Source organism: Saccostrea cucullata, unplaced genomic scaffold, assembly GCF_032062105.1.
Source record: "Saccostrea cucullata isolate Sc308-1 unplaced genomic scaffold, CSIRO_AGI_Scuc_v1 ctg1008, whole genome shotgun sequence".
In the NCBI taxonomy this organism is placed as follows: domain Eukaryota; kingdom Metazoa; phylum Mollusca; class Bivalvia; order Ostreida; family Ostreidae; genus Saccostrea; species Saccostrea cuccullata.
The window spans coordinates 14,359-31,191 of NW_026938171.1; the positions used below are offsets into that span (position 1 = coordinate 14,359).

General features: G+C 32.1%; 1 protein-coding gene and 1 pseudogene across 1 annotated transcript; both read left to right on the plus strand.

Annotated features, from left to right (window-relative positions):
* Nucleotides 1-7,195: 7,195 nt before the first annotated feature.
* LOC134249556 (uncharacterized) lies at nucleotides 7,196-15,341 on the plus strand. Its single transcript, XM_062731890.1, has 4 exons — nucleotides 7,196-7,283; nucleotides 9,760-9,841; nucleotides 11,540-11,709; nucleotides 14,271-15,341. Exons 1-4 carry the CDS (start codon nucleotides 7,229-7,231, stop codon nucleotides 14,405-14,407), a joined length of 444 nt encoding a protein of 147 aa, XP_062587874.1. The 5' UTR covers nucleotides 7,196-7,228; the 3' UTR covers nucleotides 14,408-15,341.
* Nucleotides 15,209-16,619, plus strand: LOC134249554 (uncharacterized; annotated as a pseudogene).
* Nucleotides 16,620-16,833: the final 214 nt, after the last annotated feature.

The following is a 16,833-nucleotide window of genomic DNA, read 5'->3' on the forward strand; positions in this document are numbered from 1 at the left end:
AGTCATCATATTCAGCATAGAGCTAGGTTGGTAGATTACCATTAACGTTTTTTAAAGTAAAATATCCAAGTATGAAACAGATGTGTTAGATTCTGTAGTATCATTTATCCCAAGCTCCCCGGGATATATTGTATTGACATGGATATGAAAATCACAATTGTTAAATGACAATACGTCGTCGATATATCTAGATATTGAGTTGAAGACCACAGCAAGTGTTTTCTTCTTTTCACGCATAAGCTTTTGCACAAATTCTGCTTCAGATGAATACAGAAATAAGTCGGCTAATAAAGGAGTTCAAATGGTACCCATGGGAATTCCAATAGATTGTTGAAAGACCTGATCACCAAAAACTACATAGATTTTTTCAATCAGAAACTCAAGTATCCTTCGATGTCAACATGAGTACTTGTGTTTGCAATCAAAATGTGTTTAACAAAATAATTTTGCAAGTAACCAATGACCAGGTTAGTTTATGAATTGCATTTTTATTAAAAAGGAGCTGTTAACGATTGTCTAAAAGGCTGGAAGCAGACCAAAACTGTATGAGGAGTAGCTTTTTAAAAAACGGACAGACGGATGGACGACGGACACCTTACTGTCGCATAAGCTCATCTAGTATCTGACAGGTAGAGCTAAAAATAGAAAAAATAAAAAAAAAACCCACAAAATCATGTACATTTTCCAGTTAGATATTGTCAAAAACCCTTTTAATAATCCCAAATGTTCTTGTTTTCAAAAATAATCAAAGAATCAAACTAAAAGGAAGTCTAATCAATATCTACAGCTGAATACTGTAAAATATTTCTTTTACTACGGTTTCTAGATATTTCATTATTATACGAACCCAAATCGAAAAATTCGGTTTTTTCATTACCGTCACATTCCATCGGATCTGCTTTCAGTGACAATAATTCAGGATAATTTGATACAAGGAAATGTAAAACATTGCAGTTAGATGAATTGTGCGCGGCGAAACGCATCAAATGCTGCTCGGCACTATCAAAGTTTTTAAGGGTCTCTTTTTCCAAAAAAGTTTCAGAATGTCTATGTTGCCAACATTAGCAGCAAGAATTTTCTTTGTCCTTTTGATTGATCATTTCCGGATATTTCGAGATAAAAAATTCGCAGATATCATAACGCCCATATAAGCATACAACATGTAGAATTTTGCTGTGTAAAACATCTTTCTTGTTTACAATGTGCATGTGACTCTCAGTTAAAAACTTCAACACGTGTACATTTCCTGACCTTGCCGCAACGTGAGCAATTGTCCAGCCTTCAAAATCACAACAATCAAAAAGCTCAGGAATATTTTGAACAATGTGCATAATAATATCAGTTTTTCTATGCACACATGCCAATTGCAAAATGTTAATCTCATCTTTTTGGTCAACGCATTGGTGGAACGTTCTTTCATGAAGTAATGACTGCAGATTAATGATAATATCCTTATTTCCCAGACTGCTGCATAGTGAAACGCATGTAGCCCCTCTTTATCTCTTTTATGAAGCATATCCGTATTCTTCGACATAATTTTTGAGCATATTTCTGCATATCCATAAAGACAAGCTATGTGTAAAATATTTATATCACCATTTTATGTTCTCTTAAATCTATTTTTTGTCGTTCTAAACTTTTAAAAAAGCATGTTCAGGATTTTTTTCTCACCGTCTCGGGCTGCGTAATGTGCCACTGTCCTCCGTTCCCGATCCAATTCGTGAACAATTTCAGGAAATGTGCTTAAAATATACTGGCATGTTTCAATTTGGCCGTTCATACAAGCTAACTGCAGAATATTTACTTTCGTCTCACTCGTGGTTAGGTTTATAGCGACAAATAATACTATAAATACTGATAAAACAAACGGGGCGGGGCACTTTGAGAGGGGTGAGAGAGGTCTTATTGAGTTTTAGTATAAAATTACATTGCATAAGCTCAAAACCTTCTTGAAATATCGCTTGGAAATGATAGTGTTACACACAGAGAGAATGTATAAATTCGTTTCCACACGATATCTGGAGAACCCTTTGAGCCTTTGCAATGAAATTTAGCATAGCAACTCACTATAGACTAAAAAAGAACCCTCTTGATTTTGAGGTCAAAAGAGCAAATTTCAAGGTCCTAATTAAGCACATTCTGTCTGTTATAACACTTTCGTTTCCACACGATATCTATAGAATTATTTGAGCTATTGCAATGCAATTTTACACATCAACTCCCTGTGGCCTAATGAAGACCCCTTTTTGATTTTGAGGTCAAAAGGTCAAAGTTCAAGGTCGTAAATTTACACTGGAGGTATGTATCTAGATCAAGCTAAAATCTCACAATCTTTGAAGACTAACTCTTCTTATAGACTTTATAAATAAGATTCACGAAACTTAAGTTCTGAAGAGATTTGTGTAAATTCCTTCATGTTTATTTTAACCGTGGTTGGGTTATTTAAAATTTTTTGTCATCAGTATTAATCAATGCATCAAAATGTTTCAATGAATTTTGTCACTTCATAGAAAATGTAAATTTTACCAATAAGTTCAGAAAAAAAAATTGACCAAAATTAAGTTTAAGCCAAATTAGATCTTCCATACTTGTTTTTTTTCAAACACTTATCCTTCAGAAAAAAAGGAAAAAATAATTGCATATGCATGTATAGGTGTGTTTATTTGTTATAAAGACTGCTTCTCTTTATCATCTACAAGGTGTGCAGTATGGTGGTGGTTTCGTCAACCCGGCCGCCTATCCCCCAGGGACCTAGCCTGCCTACCCACAATACACCTATCCTCAACAACAACCAGACCCTTCTACTGGGTCCCAACCCCCTCCGCCTTACAAATAAATTCCCTAGTGGAAGATTTCTTGTGACTATCAAAACTTGCTTGCATTTATGTATTTTCAAAAAAGTTGACATACCTTTGTTCAAGATACCTTTTTTGAAATAATAATATATATGTATGCAAATAATTATTTTAACTTTATGCAATTAACAGTCACTTATTTTGTTACTTTCTTTTAAAGACTTCTTTGAGAAGGACCAAGAAATGCAAAAGAAATTGTCATTTTAGTTGTTTTGCTTCGTAAATAATTTTTTTTAAAAACTTAAATTGCACATTTTTAAAAAAAAGTACTTGTATCACTTTCAAATAATTATAGAAAGAAATTATAAACTTCGAAAAAAAAGATGTTGAAATATTTAAGCATGAAATGCATTATAGTTTATATATTTAATGCTTGTCATAGTGTATGTCTTAGTTTTTAACCTTCGGTTTTTTTTATCGTATTCTTATAAAAAATTCAAAAACTATTTTCTATGTTCATTTCCTAAATTATCTTTAAAGAATAAATACAAAAAATTTTATGATAGCTATATTTGACACAATTCAAGTAACGAATTCTGTTTTTGAGCAATGAATTTATAATGCGTCAAATGATAAAAAAGCATTTAAGGTTTCTATAAAATAATTTGTAATATGTTATTCCTGAGCATATTCAAATGTTAAGGGGTGTATTTTTAAAACCAATATATAAAGGTATATAAAGATATTAAACCAAAAACGATCGATCAAAGTTAAATTAAAAAAAGGATGGAATATCTAGATTTTCAAACTATTCAAATTTATTTTGTATCCAATTAAAAGCATCAGATTTCAAAAGTCCAATAAACACTAGAATTGAAGGCAGGGTTAACACAGACCTATAAAACATCAAAAGTGAGATCAGGTGCCATTTAGGAGTTGGCATTCCTTGTCAACCGGGGACATCCGCTGTGTGCTATTTCTCCTTATAAGGAAAACACGGGAAAATCCATCGCAAATTCTCTATATAACTTCATTTTATCATATGAATCATCAAATAAAGTTAAAACGTACGATTATTGAGTAATGGGTATAAATAGAATAATGGTGTTTAAAATCTAAAAGCAAATGTTTTCACGGAGGGCTGTAGGTTTGAATTTCAAATTTTTTTTCTGAAGTTCTAACACCGTCTGGTTTCATTATTTACGAAGAAGACGACTCGAAAAAAGGCAGACGCCATTTTTGATATTTTATACGAAATCAGTACCGGGTAATACCTTTCGCATTCGTTTCACCTGACTGCTTTATTATTACGGTTATTGACGGGAAATGGAGATACCTATTCGTGCTTGTTATCTTACATTACCTCTGTTTACATTTTATTGCAGTTACGTGTATTTGTGTTTATTTGTGCACTGCATTTGACAGCCCAACTGTTGTACATTTCTGTTTGTATCTTACTCTTCTACATTAGAAGAAATACACGTTTATTTTTTTCGCTACTGAATGCTGTATAGGATATGTCCGTCTACATCGGTGACAACTAGTTTCACTGAACAGTGACTAAGTAGGCAGCTTTATATAGGTCCACTCAAATAAAACCACTGAGCAATGAAAAAGGGAACAAATTCCTTTTACGAATAGTTTTTAGCTTTTAAATTGTCTACTTAATAGAGTTCCAGTAAGAATAAAACAATTCATCTTTTTAACATTTGAAACAATAAAGACAATGGAACACAACATATGCCTATTACAGTGTTAATATCTTTGATGCTTCATTATGACACAATTTCAGACATTTACATCCCGTTTGGAAGTGCCTATGATACCAGCTTAAATGCAAAAATGTTATAATTTTTATTTTTGGATACTGCACTATACATGTTAAAAGAAAAAAGAATTGTTATACCTTTGAAAGTTTGTTCCTAAATAAATCAATACGTTTTACTGAGCGGGCGTAAAAATCGATGTTTGACCTGTCGATGATCATGAGATGTTGGAACGCTTACATTACACGTAGCGGAGCCTAATCTCTTTGTATTCTTTAGTGTTCAGTAACGGACCCGAGGATACAAGACGGGAGCAAGTACAAGATATGTTCATCCAGAGCAAACACGGACCTCAAAAACCATCAGAGGTGGAATCAGATACCATGGAGGAGTGAGTATCTCCTGTCTGCCAGTCACGTCCGCCGTGTGCTCATTGTCATGATCGGTAAATAAGGGAAAAATCCGTCGTGAATTCAGTGTATAGATAATTGACTTATTATTAGTATGAAAACGTCACTCAGCATTTGACTCAATGATTAATTATATTTGCTTACATGTACAAGGTCTTTGTATTGAACATAGAACATAAGAAATGGTAATTTTAAACAAGACTACTGATACTCTTTATATCATCTTCTTTGTCAATAATTTAACTTGTTTTTAGAAATTGTTCATACGTAGACCATGCTCTTGCGTATCGAATCAACTGAGACATATAAACAACGTATGTAGATAATAAAAATATATATTGCTGCATAAGTAAGGGAAGTTGACGATTGAAAAGTTTGCTATCCCGTTTATCATACAGCTTTGTTGTTAGATTATCATTACCATCTTTTTGCAAATAAAATATCCAAATATAAAACAGTTGTGTCAGACTCTGTAGTATCTTTTATCTCAGCTCACCAGGATATATCATATCGACATAGAAATTGAAATTACCGTTTTAATTGACAAAACGTCGTCGATATACATGTATTTAAACGTCGATTGAAGGCCACAGCAAGTTATGCATGTATTTTATTTTTTAAATAATGAGCAAGTTCAATGTAAGTTTTTATTTTTTTTCTGATTTTTCAAATTGTAGAAGGTACGCAATGGAATGTCAAATAAAATGACACCTGAACGTTTAAATATTACAGAATATCAGTTTGAAAGATGAAACACTCATCACCTTATAATGTTGTAATTTCTGATGCAGTATTTCTTATAGCATAATACTGATATTTTTATGGATATTACGAGTCGTTTAAGTTTTGACCCTAAAATAGTTTGGAAAAAACTAACGTCCAACTTCTCAAGGAAACTTACGTACACAAAGATACATGAGTTTTCCAGCAGTGAAGTTTCTATAAAGCAATATGTTTTAAGTACATACATTTATATGTACATTGCATATATTTTGCACCTAACAACAAGTATTTACGGAATGATAATGTAAACCTATAGGGTTTAGCAGAGACATATTGTGTGAACATTTTAAACTTAGACAATTTAAATATCATAATCATTTTTAGTTTTTAGCAGTGAAAATAAAATGATATAAAGGTTTATTAAATCAGAATGGATTTTATTAGTGACGCAGATTCGGTGACTTTATAATTGGAAAAAGGACTTTAATTTTGTAAACAATTATTATCTTGTCAAAAAAAATTGTATTTTGTTCTTGTTCAAATGCACCATAATTTTGTAGATCATTTTGTAATGAAATTGATCCGAATAGACCAATCAAGCCCATCGATAGTAAGTAATAAAATTTGAACGTAAATACAATGGTAATATTTAGAGTTTGGACTAAGAGCAATAAAATTGGGAACTTTGAAGTAAATAAGTAAAAGAGCTTAAGGCTAGAACTCCTGTGGTGCAGAGATGGGGACTGAACCCATAAATATAAGTAACATGTATTTACCTACATTTGATGGTGGTGCCATGTTGGGGTACATAGGTCAACGGACAGACCTACGGACAAAGCGTAGGTAGTTAGTGATGGTAAATTATCCAATGAAATTCATCTTTATATCCGGAACCATGGATACCCACTGAGCACAAAATACCCTGTTTTAGTCAGAAAAGAGTATTCCCGTTTTTATTCCCGATCTTAATTCCCGCTCTTATTCTTATTCACGGTCTTATTATCAAATAATCAACTCTCTCTTATTATATTTTTGGGAATCATTCTTTCGGACTTTTGTTTATTTATTTATTGAGAGTTCAGTCTTCAGCTCTTCATATTTTGGACGGACCCTTTGGACATCTATATGAAAATTGTATTGGTCTTTTCTGATTATATTTCAGGAACGAATATTTCTAAAACTATACGATCACGGAAAAATTGTAAATTGGATTTATTTAATAAACTTCTGAAATCGACAAAAGAGTCGTCATTGGCTTACAATAACGCTAACCTTTAAAATTTAAAGTTCTCCTTTTAAGTATATCAGAAAAAGTGTCAAGGTAAATTTTTTAAACACAATAGTTTAAATTTTCCCTTATATTCATTAAAAGTTATAAATAAAGTACGTTTTAAGGTATAATTTTAAGTAAGCGTGTATGGAAACTACGTCACAACTTTAAATCTAATCAATTTCTCTTTATTGAATGATTGGGAACTGCTTAATCAAAACATTACCGGTCACGTGATATTTGCAGGTCTTATCTGAACCAAAGATGGCGTGTTGGTGTTCAACTTTACTCAGTCTGTTTGTTAGCATTCTACTCTTAGGTAAGCTATTGTCTTCTTAAAAATGTTCATTCTATTATCATTGATTCTAATCAAACTTTCCAGGTGTAAGATTTAAATTATCAATGACGCCGTCTTCCACCCTAAGTTATTCTTGAATTCCATAAATCAGGATACAAATGAAAACAGGTATTCCCATAAATATTTTAAGCAAGCTGCTTTTGTTTTCAAAGTCTAAAATTAATGAGAAACTAGGTGCTTAATGACTTTTGAAAGAATGGAAATTGTATAGCTATGAATAAAAATACAACATACAAAACCGAAAAGACAACGATTTTTTATCAGGATATTCGCTGTTATCGTCGAATGATTTTTAACCTGAGGAATGTCAGGTGATTAACTATCCGTATGAGCTTTAAATATTTCCTGTCCTATAAATGAATACTTTATCTAAATACTCCTGCGCCAAGGAACTAATGAATTTTAAAGTATCTGTTGTGTGTGAAACTGACTGATTGATATTTTTTAAAACTTTATCGATGACGTCAGCGCTACATTTCACTTTCCACCTTTTTTTGCGTCTTTTATTTTAAGGGTTTAAATAACACCATTCAGTATGTACATACAACCTATAGTGTATATATACATGTCATCTGTATATTAAGTACCTCTGGGTACTAAGGCATGATACCTGTGTATTTGGTGTGATTGAACTTTCAGGAATGATCAGTTTCTGATGCATTTAAATATCGTTTTACCTTTACAAAATAGCGATTAACGTTTAAAATTTGAAGTTGAAGATGGTTTCAAATGAGTATTATTTTAGTGCGATTTGAAATCATAAAGTCAATATTAAGATTTTGATAACAGTATTACAAGTTTTTTTTTTATTTATTGTAACTAAGCTCCTGTTATCTTATTATACGCAGTATTCGTTGTTTAAACACGATGCATAATCAAGAAACGCATGTGTCGCTTGTTTTGTAGCTTTCCGTAATATATATCAAAGAAAGTGGTTACAGTGTAACTATTTCTTTGGAAAGAAAAAAACACGGGTATTAATATATTCAAATAAATTTAAAAGTGGATAGCTTTTTCTTTAACGTTCTATGGAAAGAAAAAGACCCATGGTTATTAAAATATTAAAAAGAATTTGACAATTGAAGAGGTCTCACCATCAAATGCTGATTCCAAAACCTTAAATAGATAAATACGTTGAAATTATTTTTAAAAAATCATTTTTAAAATTGAAATTTGTTTTTCAAACAACATTCAAATAATAAAAATATATGCTTGTATTTAATTAAACTGCCAGTCAACACGAGACATTGCAGAATGCCGATCCTGAAGTATTGATTGTGTATTTAAACAAGCTTACTTTTTACTGCCTATCGTAAAGTATTTGAAAATACAGTATCATGAAATCATTAACATGTTAGAGTTACAACTATGAAAAGTTTACGTCTCAAAAAAAAAACAACATTAAAATCAAATTGGCTAGGGTATCTTTTGCAAAGTAAGTCTGAGTTCAAGGTCATGTTAATTGTAACGCTTTTCTTTCATATTTAAAACAGAATGTAGCATGCGTTACAGCATATATTAAACTGTATAATTCGAAAAATAATTTCCCGGGAGGTAGTCAGTTCGAACGCCGGCGACAACTGGCCCAAGTCGATAAAATATGGGTAGCAAACTGTTACTTCAACATGGGCCCGGGCACTTGAAGTGAAAGTTGAGTTGTGAATATTTCGGAAGAGACCTTAAAATAACGAGGTTCCGTGTCACGACATGCTTTGGCACTATAAAGGTACTTTACTGCTCAAATACCCTGAGTGCCGAGTATATCAGTGAAAGTCTGAAAGCCCCGGTTTATGGTGAAGTTTCTTCATGAGTGAGAGATTCTTAAATATTGGGCGTTAAACAATAAACAATTAATCAATATTATTGGTAACCAGAATAAAGAACAAAAGTTTTAATGCAAAGCATTATAAATGTTTGTAAAGATATCCAGCCATACTATAACTATTTACAGTTTCCAAGATCTTAGGTGAAAAAGTAAGGATAGATAGGCAGGTAGACAGACATACAGACAGAAAAAGGGTGTAAAGAGAGAGAGAGAAAGAGAGAGAGAATGAAATTACATTTACCTGACTATAAAAATATTATATGGTTGCCAAAGAATTTTGCGATTTGACGAAGAATAAGAGCGCTGATTCTACATAAATTTGATAAGCTGAAATACGTTAACAAAATAATTTTAAAGAAGTTTAAATATATAACTTCGTTTGCAATGACTTATGTAAAAAAAAAACGTAGTGTATCAATCCGCTTGTTACGTTTAAAATATGAAAATTTTGAAGACGTTTTAAAAAGAAATTTTTTTTGTCTTCTATACTTAATGATTTAAAATTAAATTATAAGGAATAGATTAAATGGCAACCTTTCTTTTTCAAATGTATTGAAAGCTTAATGTTGTTTCGTAAATGTTTGCTCATTAACTTTTGTATTTTTGTTTTAGATGTGGTGAATGCCAGTTATTGCTATAGTTATTACGACTCCTACTCGTCCTACTCCTACTACTACTGCTATTATTATTATGTGTAAGCATGCCTGATTCATATAATCTGTCATTAAACACAATGATATTTGACAACAACACTGTCTTCCATATCCATCTTTACTTCAGTTCACAGGATTCTTTACTAAAATTTATAACATAAATATTTTGAGATATTGAAAAGTATTCAAGTACATCCAATCAATAAGAAACAAAATTAGAGCAGAGCAAAAACAAACCTCTAAAACATTTTAGATGGGATCAGATGACTTTGAGAACTGAGCATTCCCTGCCGATCTGCCACACCCAGATTATGCAACATGTCATGATCAGGAAAAACGTATCCTGTACTTGTTATGCTTTTTTGTTAATTTTTATTTTAAAATTTTAAATCCTATTTTCTCCTTTTATATAATGTAACTAGCAGTGAGGGGGTACCAATGCTGTAATTGCTAATTATATGTTAGGTATAAGAAAACTGTTTTCTTTCTAAATTCCGAATTTATTTATGCTTTTGCACATATACGGACTGTAAATTGCAATTCTACTTTTATTGCAGAACTCTAATAATATAATTATGCATATTTACATTGTTCATCTAATTTTTGAGGTCGATTACTGTTCGTTATATATTCCTTGAATATTTTCTTTGTCGAAAATTTATATTGCATTTGCAGGGAATACATAATTCAAAATGAAACTGAAATTCTATATAACATTATGTACAGTTTCAAGATCATCACTGTAAAAGCGTCACAAACAAACGTTTTTAGGTTCATTTTACACCTGTCATTTCTGGTAATATTAAAAAAATGTATAACTATGCATCCAGTGGATTCATAAACTATCAAATATCCAAGAAAGAGGGCGTATAAGGTGTGGATAATCCCCCGCTCTGAGATAAAATATTTCTCAATTTTCAAAATTCACGGAAAAATGATATTTTTTCTAAAATCATGTTCTCAGTAATTTTATCTTCAAAACATTTTATTATTTTATTTTACTGAACTACTTATCATTTGACAATGTTTTTTTCATAGTTGACAGTTAAGCATATTTAGTGGAAAATGGGTTAACTACATGTAGAACCATTAAAGATGAATTTTGAACAGCCTGAATGGGTCAAGTCTCCTTTCTTCAGTAACGCTTAAATGATGGAAATCTATTTCATTTGTCCAAAAAAAAAAAAATGGAATCTGGACCCATTCTATATAAAAATCGAACATTTCTGAAAATATGTACGCTTCAACAAACCCGTTCATTTAAATCACACTGACAGATATCGATAATGCATGTAACGTAGTGGTTAATGCGGTCGGTCTTGCGCCAACCCTGCACTATGGAGAGAGTTCGAATCATACGTGAAGCTTTTTTTCATTTTTGTTTTCACGTTTCTTAAAACATGAGTGAAAAAATAAATTATTAATACAATATATATTGAAACAATGAAATACAGTACTGTATTAAATTTGTTAAAGATTTTATTAACCATAATTTTGAAAAATATAGCTTTCATGAACTTTTAGATTTGAAAAATGTTTTTTCCTTTTCTCCGAGCGGGGGGTTGTCCTTGCCTTGTACGCATCCATTCTTTACATTCAGAAAACACACTTCTTTTTAAAGTTATAATTAAAATTTCTGCATGATAAGTCTTCTCTTAACTGACATAGGATGAAAAATATTTTAAATATCATGTTCCAATGAGATAATAATTCTAGCATGTTCTAACATTTCTCATTAGACCTGTTGGTTCGATCGTGGGAGCCGTGATTGGAACTCTAATTGGCATAGCAGTACTCATATTTTTAGTGGTATTCTTCTGCTGCATCAGACCACGCCGTCTGGCGGCTAGGGGCACAGTACTCCAGCCAGCTGGATCCAATGTAGCAGTTGTTTCTACAACAACTGGAGGTATGTGTATGTTCTAATTAAACAAAGCTAAAAAAATTAAAATCTTTACTCAAGAGTTCAAATTTTCCAGGAACATTCACTTTTTCTCAAAATCCATACGCTCTTTCAAATCAAAATCTACAAATATCCCCCCTTTCTCTCCCCCCCCCCCAAAGAATCGAAAAAGAAAGAAAAGAAAAATAACAACATAAAAACAACTAGTAAACTAATTGTTCAGAGAACAATAAGACGTCTTTCCACCTTTTTAAGTCTTTCCATGTCATTTGGGTTGAAAAAATGAAGAAAAAAAACACACCAGAAAAACGCCAAAAAATCAAAAATTCAACCAAAAAAAAAAAAAAAAGAAAAAAATGCTTATCGGAGGATTCGATCCAGGGACCTTCAGATTAGCAGTCGAACGCTCTAACCACTAGACCACGGGTTCCGTTGAAAATCACTGGTATTATTGTCGAGTTAAGTTACCGGGGTCCGGGGTTCCAGTAAATAAACTTCTGACAAGCTCCTGGGTGTATATGTGAGTTTGAATGAGATTGTTTTCGAGTTAAAATGTAAGGGATATTGTCTGATAACAAGTATGATATTGCTATTAACGGGAAAACATGCATTTGAGGTTGCGTAGCAATTTATTTATTTGAAAAAGGCCACGTGCGTTTTGACAGATTTGTTGAACTCATAAGTCAGATTAAATAATCATTTCTATTTGAATTTAATTAATAGTTACCAGCATAAATTAAACTTGAAACATGCATCTCAGGAAGAAAACGGTGTCATTGAGAACGTGGAAATTTATTTGACAGGAAAAATCGCTATTTTCGAGGTTCATTCAAATTAATATTAAATCTAAATAAAATTGAAATAAATTCCACATACTAAAGAAAGCAAGAATATTTGGTATTAAAATGTCGTATTAGAGCTGGAGAATCGGATGACATTAAGAACAATCGAAGAAATAGCCAATACAAGCTTAAATTAATTTTTATACTCAGCAACAATTAAAATTTCAGACAGAAAAAAAATGTAGATTTTGCCGATATTCACTAGAATTTAATCGTACTTAGACTCACCGTAAAACTCTCAGGGCACTTTCTTTGAGGTGTCTTCTACATGCTAAACTGGATTTTAATTTGATCTGTGATGTCCTTTGGGTTGTACAAAAATTTTCTATGTCGCTATTGATTTTTTTTTTGTTTCAGAGAGATGGGGGGGGGGGTTATATTATATAAGCGTTTGTAAACGTGAGAGTTACAAATACCTCCACATACTGAAGCTTGAATGTGACGTTTGGGTCAAAGGTCAAGGTCATTTATCAAGGTCAAGGTTATCCAAAAAAAAAAAACCCACACACACAACACTGATAGACATGAGATTAACACTTGAAGCTAAATCTAGGTAAAGGTAATGAATATTTCTTTATTACTTTTGAGCGAGGGTCAAGTTCAAAGGTCAAATGTCAAGGTCAAAGGTCAAGGTCATTTTAACAAAAACCCATATATAAGAATTTTAATACTTTTCCAATGACCTTGACGTTTGACATTGACCTTATCTTCAAGGTCAAAGGTAGAAAGATCTCATGCATTGTCCCCATGTCTTTACAACTTGTCGTTAAAAAGTTTTTAGTTCTTCGCAAACATCAGAAACTGTAAGGAGCAATAACTACTAAAAATGGTTGACGAATCCTTTTGCAATGAATAGATTCAAGAGTCTACTAAATAAGTCGTAGACATTGTTGAAGGTTTCGAACGTCTGCGGTTTACGGTTTCGGAGGAGTAGCGATAACAAGGGTTTACACTAAAAGGGGCATTAACATTTAGAGGGGTCAATCTTAGGGGACAAGCATGAAATCTCTGAAATGGTTTTAAGAGTACATATTAAAGATGCAAACATGTTTAAAAATTGTTGAAGAACAAAGGAGCTACAAAAAAAACTTAATTTTTTCATATTTTGAATGACCTTGACCTTTGACCTTGACCTACTTTTCAAGGTCAAAGGTCATAAGATCTCATGCAGTTGGTCCCAGATCTTTACCACTTGTCGTTTAAAAGTTTTTAAAAAAAATTTTAAGCTTTGAAACTTTCAGGGGCAATAACTACTCGAAGGAGTTTAGGAATTCTTTCGCACTTCCCAGTTTGGAGAACCGACTAAATTAGTCGAAGACATTGGTGAAGCAAGCGTACCTCTATGGTTAACGGTTTCGGAGGAGTAGCGATAACGAGCATTTCTTGCGAAAGGGGCAATAACTTCGAAAGGGGTCATAGTTCATATGCGTTGGGTCAAATCTGTTCCTAACTTTTTATGACCTTTACGATGAACAAAAAGTCCCTTCGATAAATGTCGAAACAAAAAATCAGCGGAAGAAAAATAATAGGAATTTACAGAAGAAAAGCAATGTCTTTCCACAGAAAGGTGGAAAGACTTAATTAAATCTCAAGCTGAGAGTAAGCAAGAAATACTATTTTTTCCCAGATTTTAGAAATGTTTCAATGGTATGATTAAGTATAGAATTCATGAATCTACTCCTTGTTTTAATAGAACTCAATGACCCTTTTCTTTTATCCCTCAAGGTGTGCAGTATGGAGGCGGTTACGTTAACACAGCTGCTTATCCTCCGGGGACTCAGCCCGCCTACCCACAATACGCATATCCTCCGCAACAGCAAGCTCCCCCTACCGGGTACCAACCCCCTCCGGCTTACAATTGAATTGGACTAGCTCATTGAAATGGTTAAAAAGGTCCTACAAACATTACAAACTTTTGCGTTTTCAATGTTACTTTTAAATCGTCATAATAATATACAAATTGTAAATCCTTTTTTCTAAAGTACCTAATTTTGCTAAAGATATCATATCGCAGAAATATACATTGGCGATAAAACTGTTTGACATGTATTTTTCAAATACAGTAATACGTTGACATCTTTCTAACACGATTGTTGCTTCTTGTGAGATTACATAAATTTTATATCATTTCCTCAGGCCAATTAGGATACTACATAAGCTTTATTCCAATGTCTAAGAGCAAATATTTTTTCATGTAAAAAGATCGTTCTTTGTAATTTAGAAAATTTTATTAATTTTCTTTTCAAATAGATTTGTATTCATTTCTTAATTTTTTCCCCTTAAATCGACAATGTAAACTTAAGAAATTATTGGACACAAAAAATATTCAAATGTTCGTCCCCATAAGCAAAAATTCTAGAACTTTTTAAATTTGAATCAACAGCTTTAATTTAAAAATGTAAAAACAATACACATAGCATGAACATGTAAGAAAGAATATCAATTTCTTAAAATTACTGTCTTCTTAATCTTAATATCAAGACTTTTTGTTTAAAAATCGAAACATTGGTTGTACTTTCCTTCATTAAGAGTTCTGAAGGTCTGGGAAATTGTATGAATTTATGTTAATTGAATATGTGCTTTTAATGTTGTACCTTAATTGTGCTGTTCGTTATTGATCATATTATTTTAATTAGATTTTTTGTTGTTGTATGTTTAATGTAATGATTGCCAATCAGATTGTTGCAACATTGATTTTTAAAGTATTATTTTGGATTGTGTTTCACAATGATATATGTTCATTATTATCTTGTTTGCATTTTGTAAAAAAATTGCCTAAATAAAAATGTTTATATACTTTTTTGCATTACAATTCTTTTAGACAACAAATTCAATTCATATTCATTTTTTTCCCATGTGAATGTGAATATGAATTGACTTTCTGGTTTGTTGTATTAAATTTTGTCAGTTGGATACATGTCATAATTTATGCATGACAAGCTTCACCCCAAGCATATTTACATGTAACAAACAAGACAGTTATATCTGAAGGAGTTCATTACGAATTTTTTTTTTAAACACTAAGCAGAAATTCTTAGACTTAAAACATTTTCAAATGTCATTCACAACTAGGATTTACAAAGACTACTTTGACAACATGTATATTTAAATATAAATGTTATAATACTATAATATTATAAAATCTAATATATTTAATACGATAAATGTTTCCTCATATTTGTTTATGCTAAAAAAAACATTAAAGATAATATAAAAAATAAAGCATACACGCGTATTTAAATTTCTGACGATACAATTGATATTGATCAGCATAAACTGGGTGTTCATCTTCTTTACTAGTTACTAAACCATCTAAACAGAACTTTCTTAGTCCTGATCAAGGCATTTATTTACGTGTCTCTCTAGGCGTCGAAGACTACGTGAGGTCCATTTGCACTTGGGACACTCAAACTCTCTTGATTTGTCTTTATCCATTTTCTCCCTTTGAGAGTCACTGGGATTCTGGAATCAAAAAAGAGGTACATGTACGTGGTACGTGGGAGCCGTGATTGGAACGTTGATTGGCATAGCAGTACTCATATTTTTACTGGTATTCTTCTGCTGCATCAGATCACGCCGTCTGGCGGCCAGGGGTACAGTACTCCAGCCAGCTGGTTCAAATGTAGCTGTTGTCTCTACAACAACTGGAGGTACGTGTATGTTGTAATTAAGCAAATGTAAAAAACATTGAAATTTTCTCTTTTTTCAAAATTCATTTCATTCAAATCAAAATATACAAAAATAACCCCCCTCAAATTAAAACCAAAAAAATACCAACAAACAAAACAAATTAAAACTCAAATTGAAAGCTAGCAAGAAACTATATGTTCTCCAAGAATTTGGATATGTTTAAATGGTATGCAGGTTTTTGTATAGAATTCACGAATCTTCTGCTTGTTATAATGGAACTCAATTACACTTCTCTTTTATCCCTCAAGGTGTGCAGGATGGAGGCGGTTACGTTAACACAGCTGCTTATCCTCCGGGGACTCAGCCCGCCTACCCCCAATACGCATATCCTCCGCAACAGCAATCTCCCCCAACTGGTTACCACCCCCTTCGGCTTACAAGTAAAATGGACTGGTTCTTTACATTTTCACAAAGATCCTAGGAAATGGAACTTTTGCGTTTTCAATGTAACTTCATATCGTCATAATAATGTACAAATAATGAGAACGTTATGGTACAAGATATACATGTTTTTTCAACAATACAATTATACATTGAATTCTTTCTTCACACGATTGTTGCTTCTTGCAAGAATAAATTTAAAATCATTTCCTCGGGC

Coding starts and splice junctions, on each gene's coding strand:
- LOC134249556 (XM_062731890.1), top strand. CDS start 7,229: ATGGCGTGTTGGTGTTCAACTTTACTCAGTCTGTTTGTTAGCATTCTA. Junction 7,284..9,759: donor TGTTAGCATTCTACTCTTAG/GTAAGCTATTGT, acceptor TTTTTGTTTTAG/ATGTGGTGAATGCCAGTTAT. Junction 9,842..11,539: donor TACTGCTATTATTATTATGT/GTAAGCATGCCT, acceptor ATTTCTCATTAG/ACCTGTTGGTTCGATCGTGG.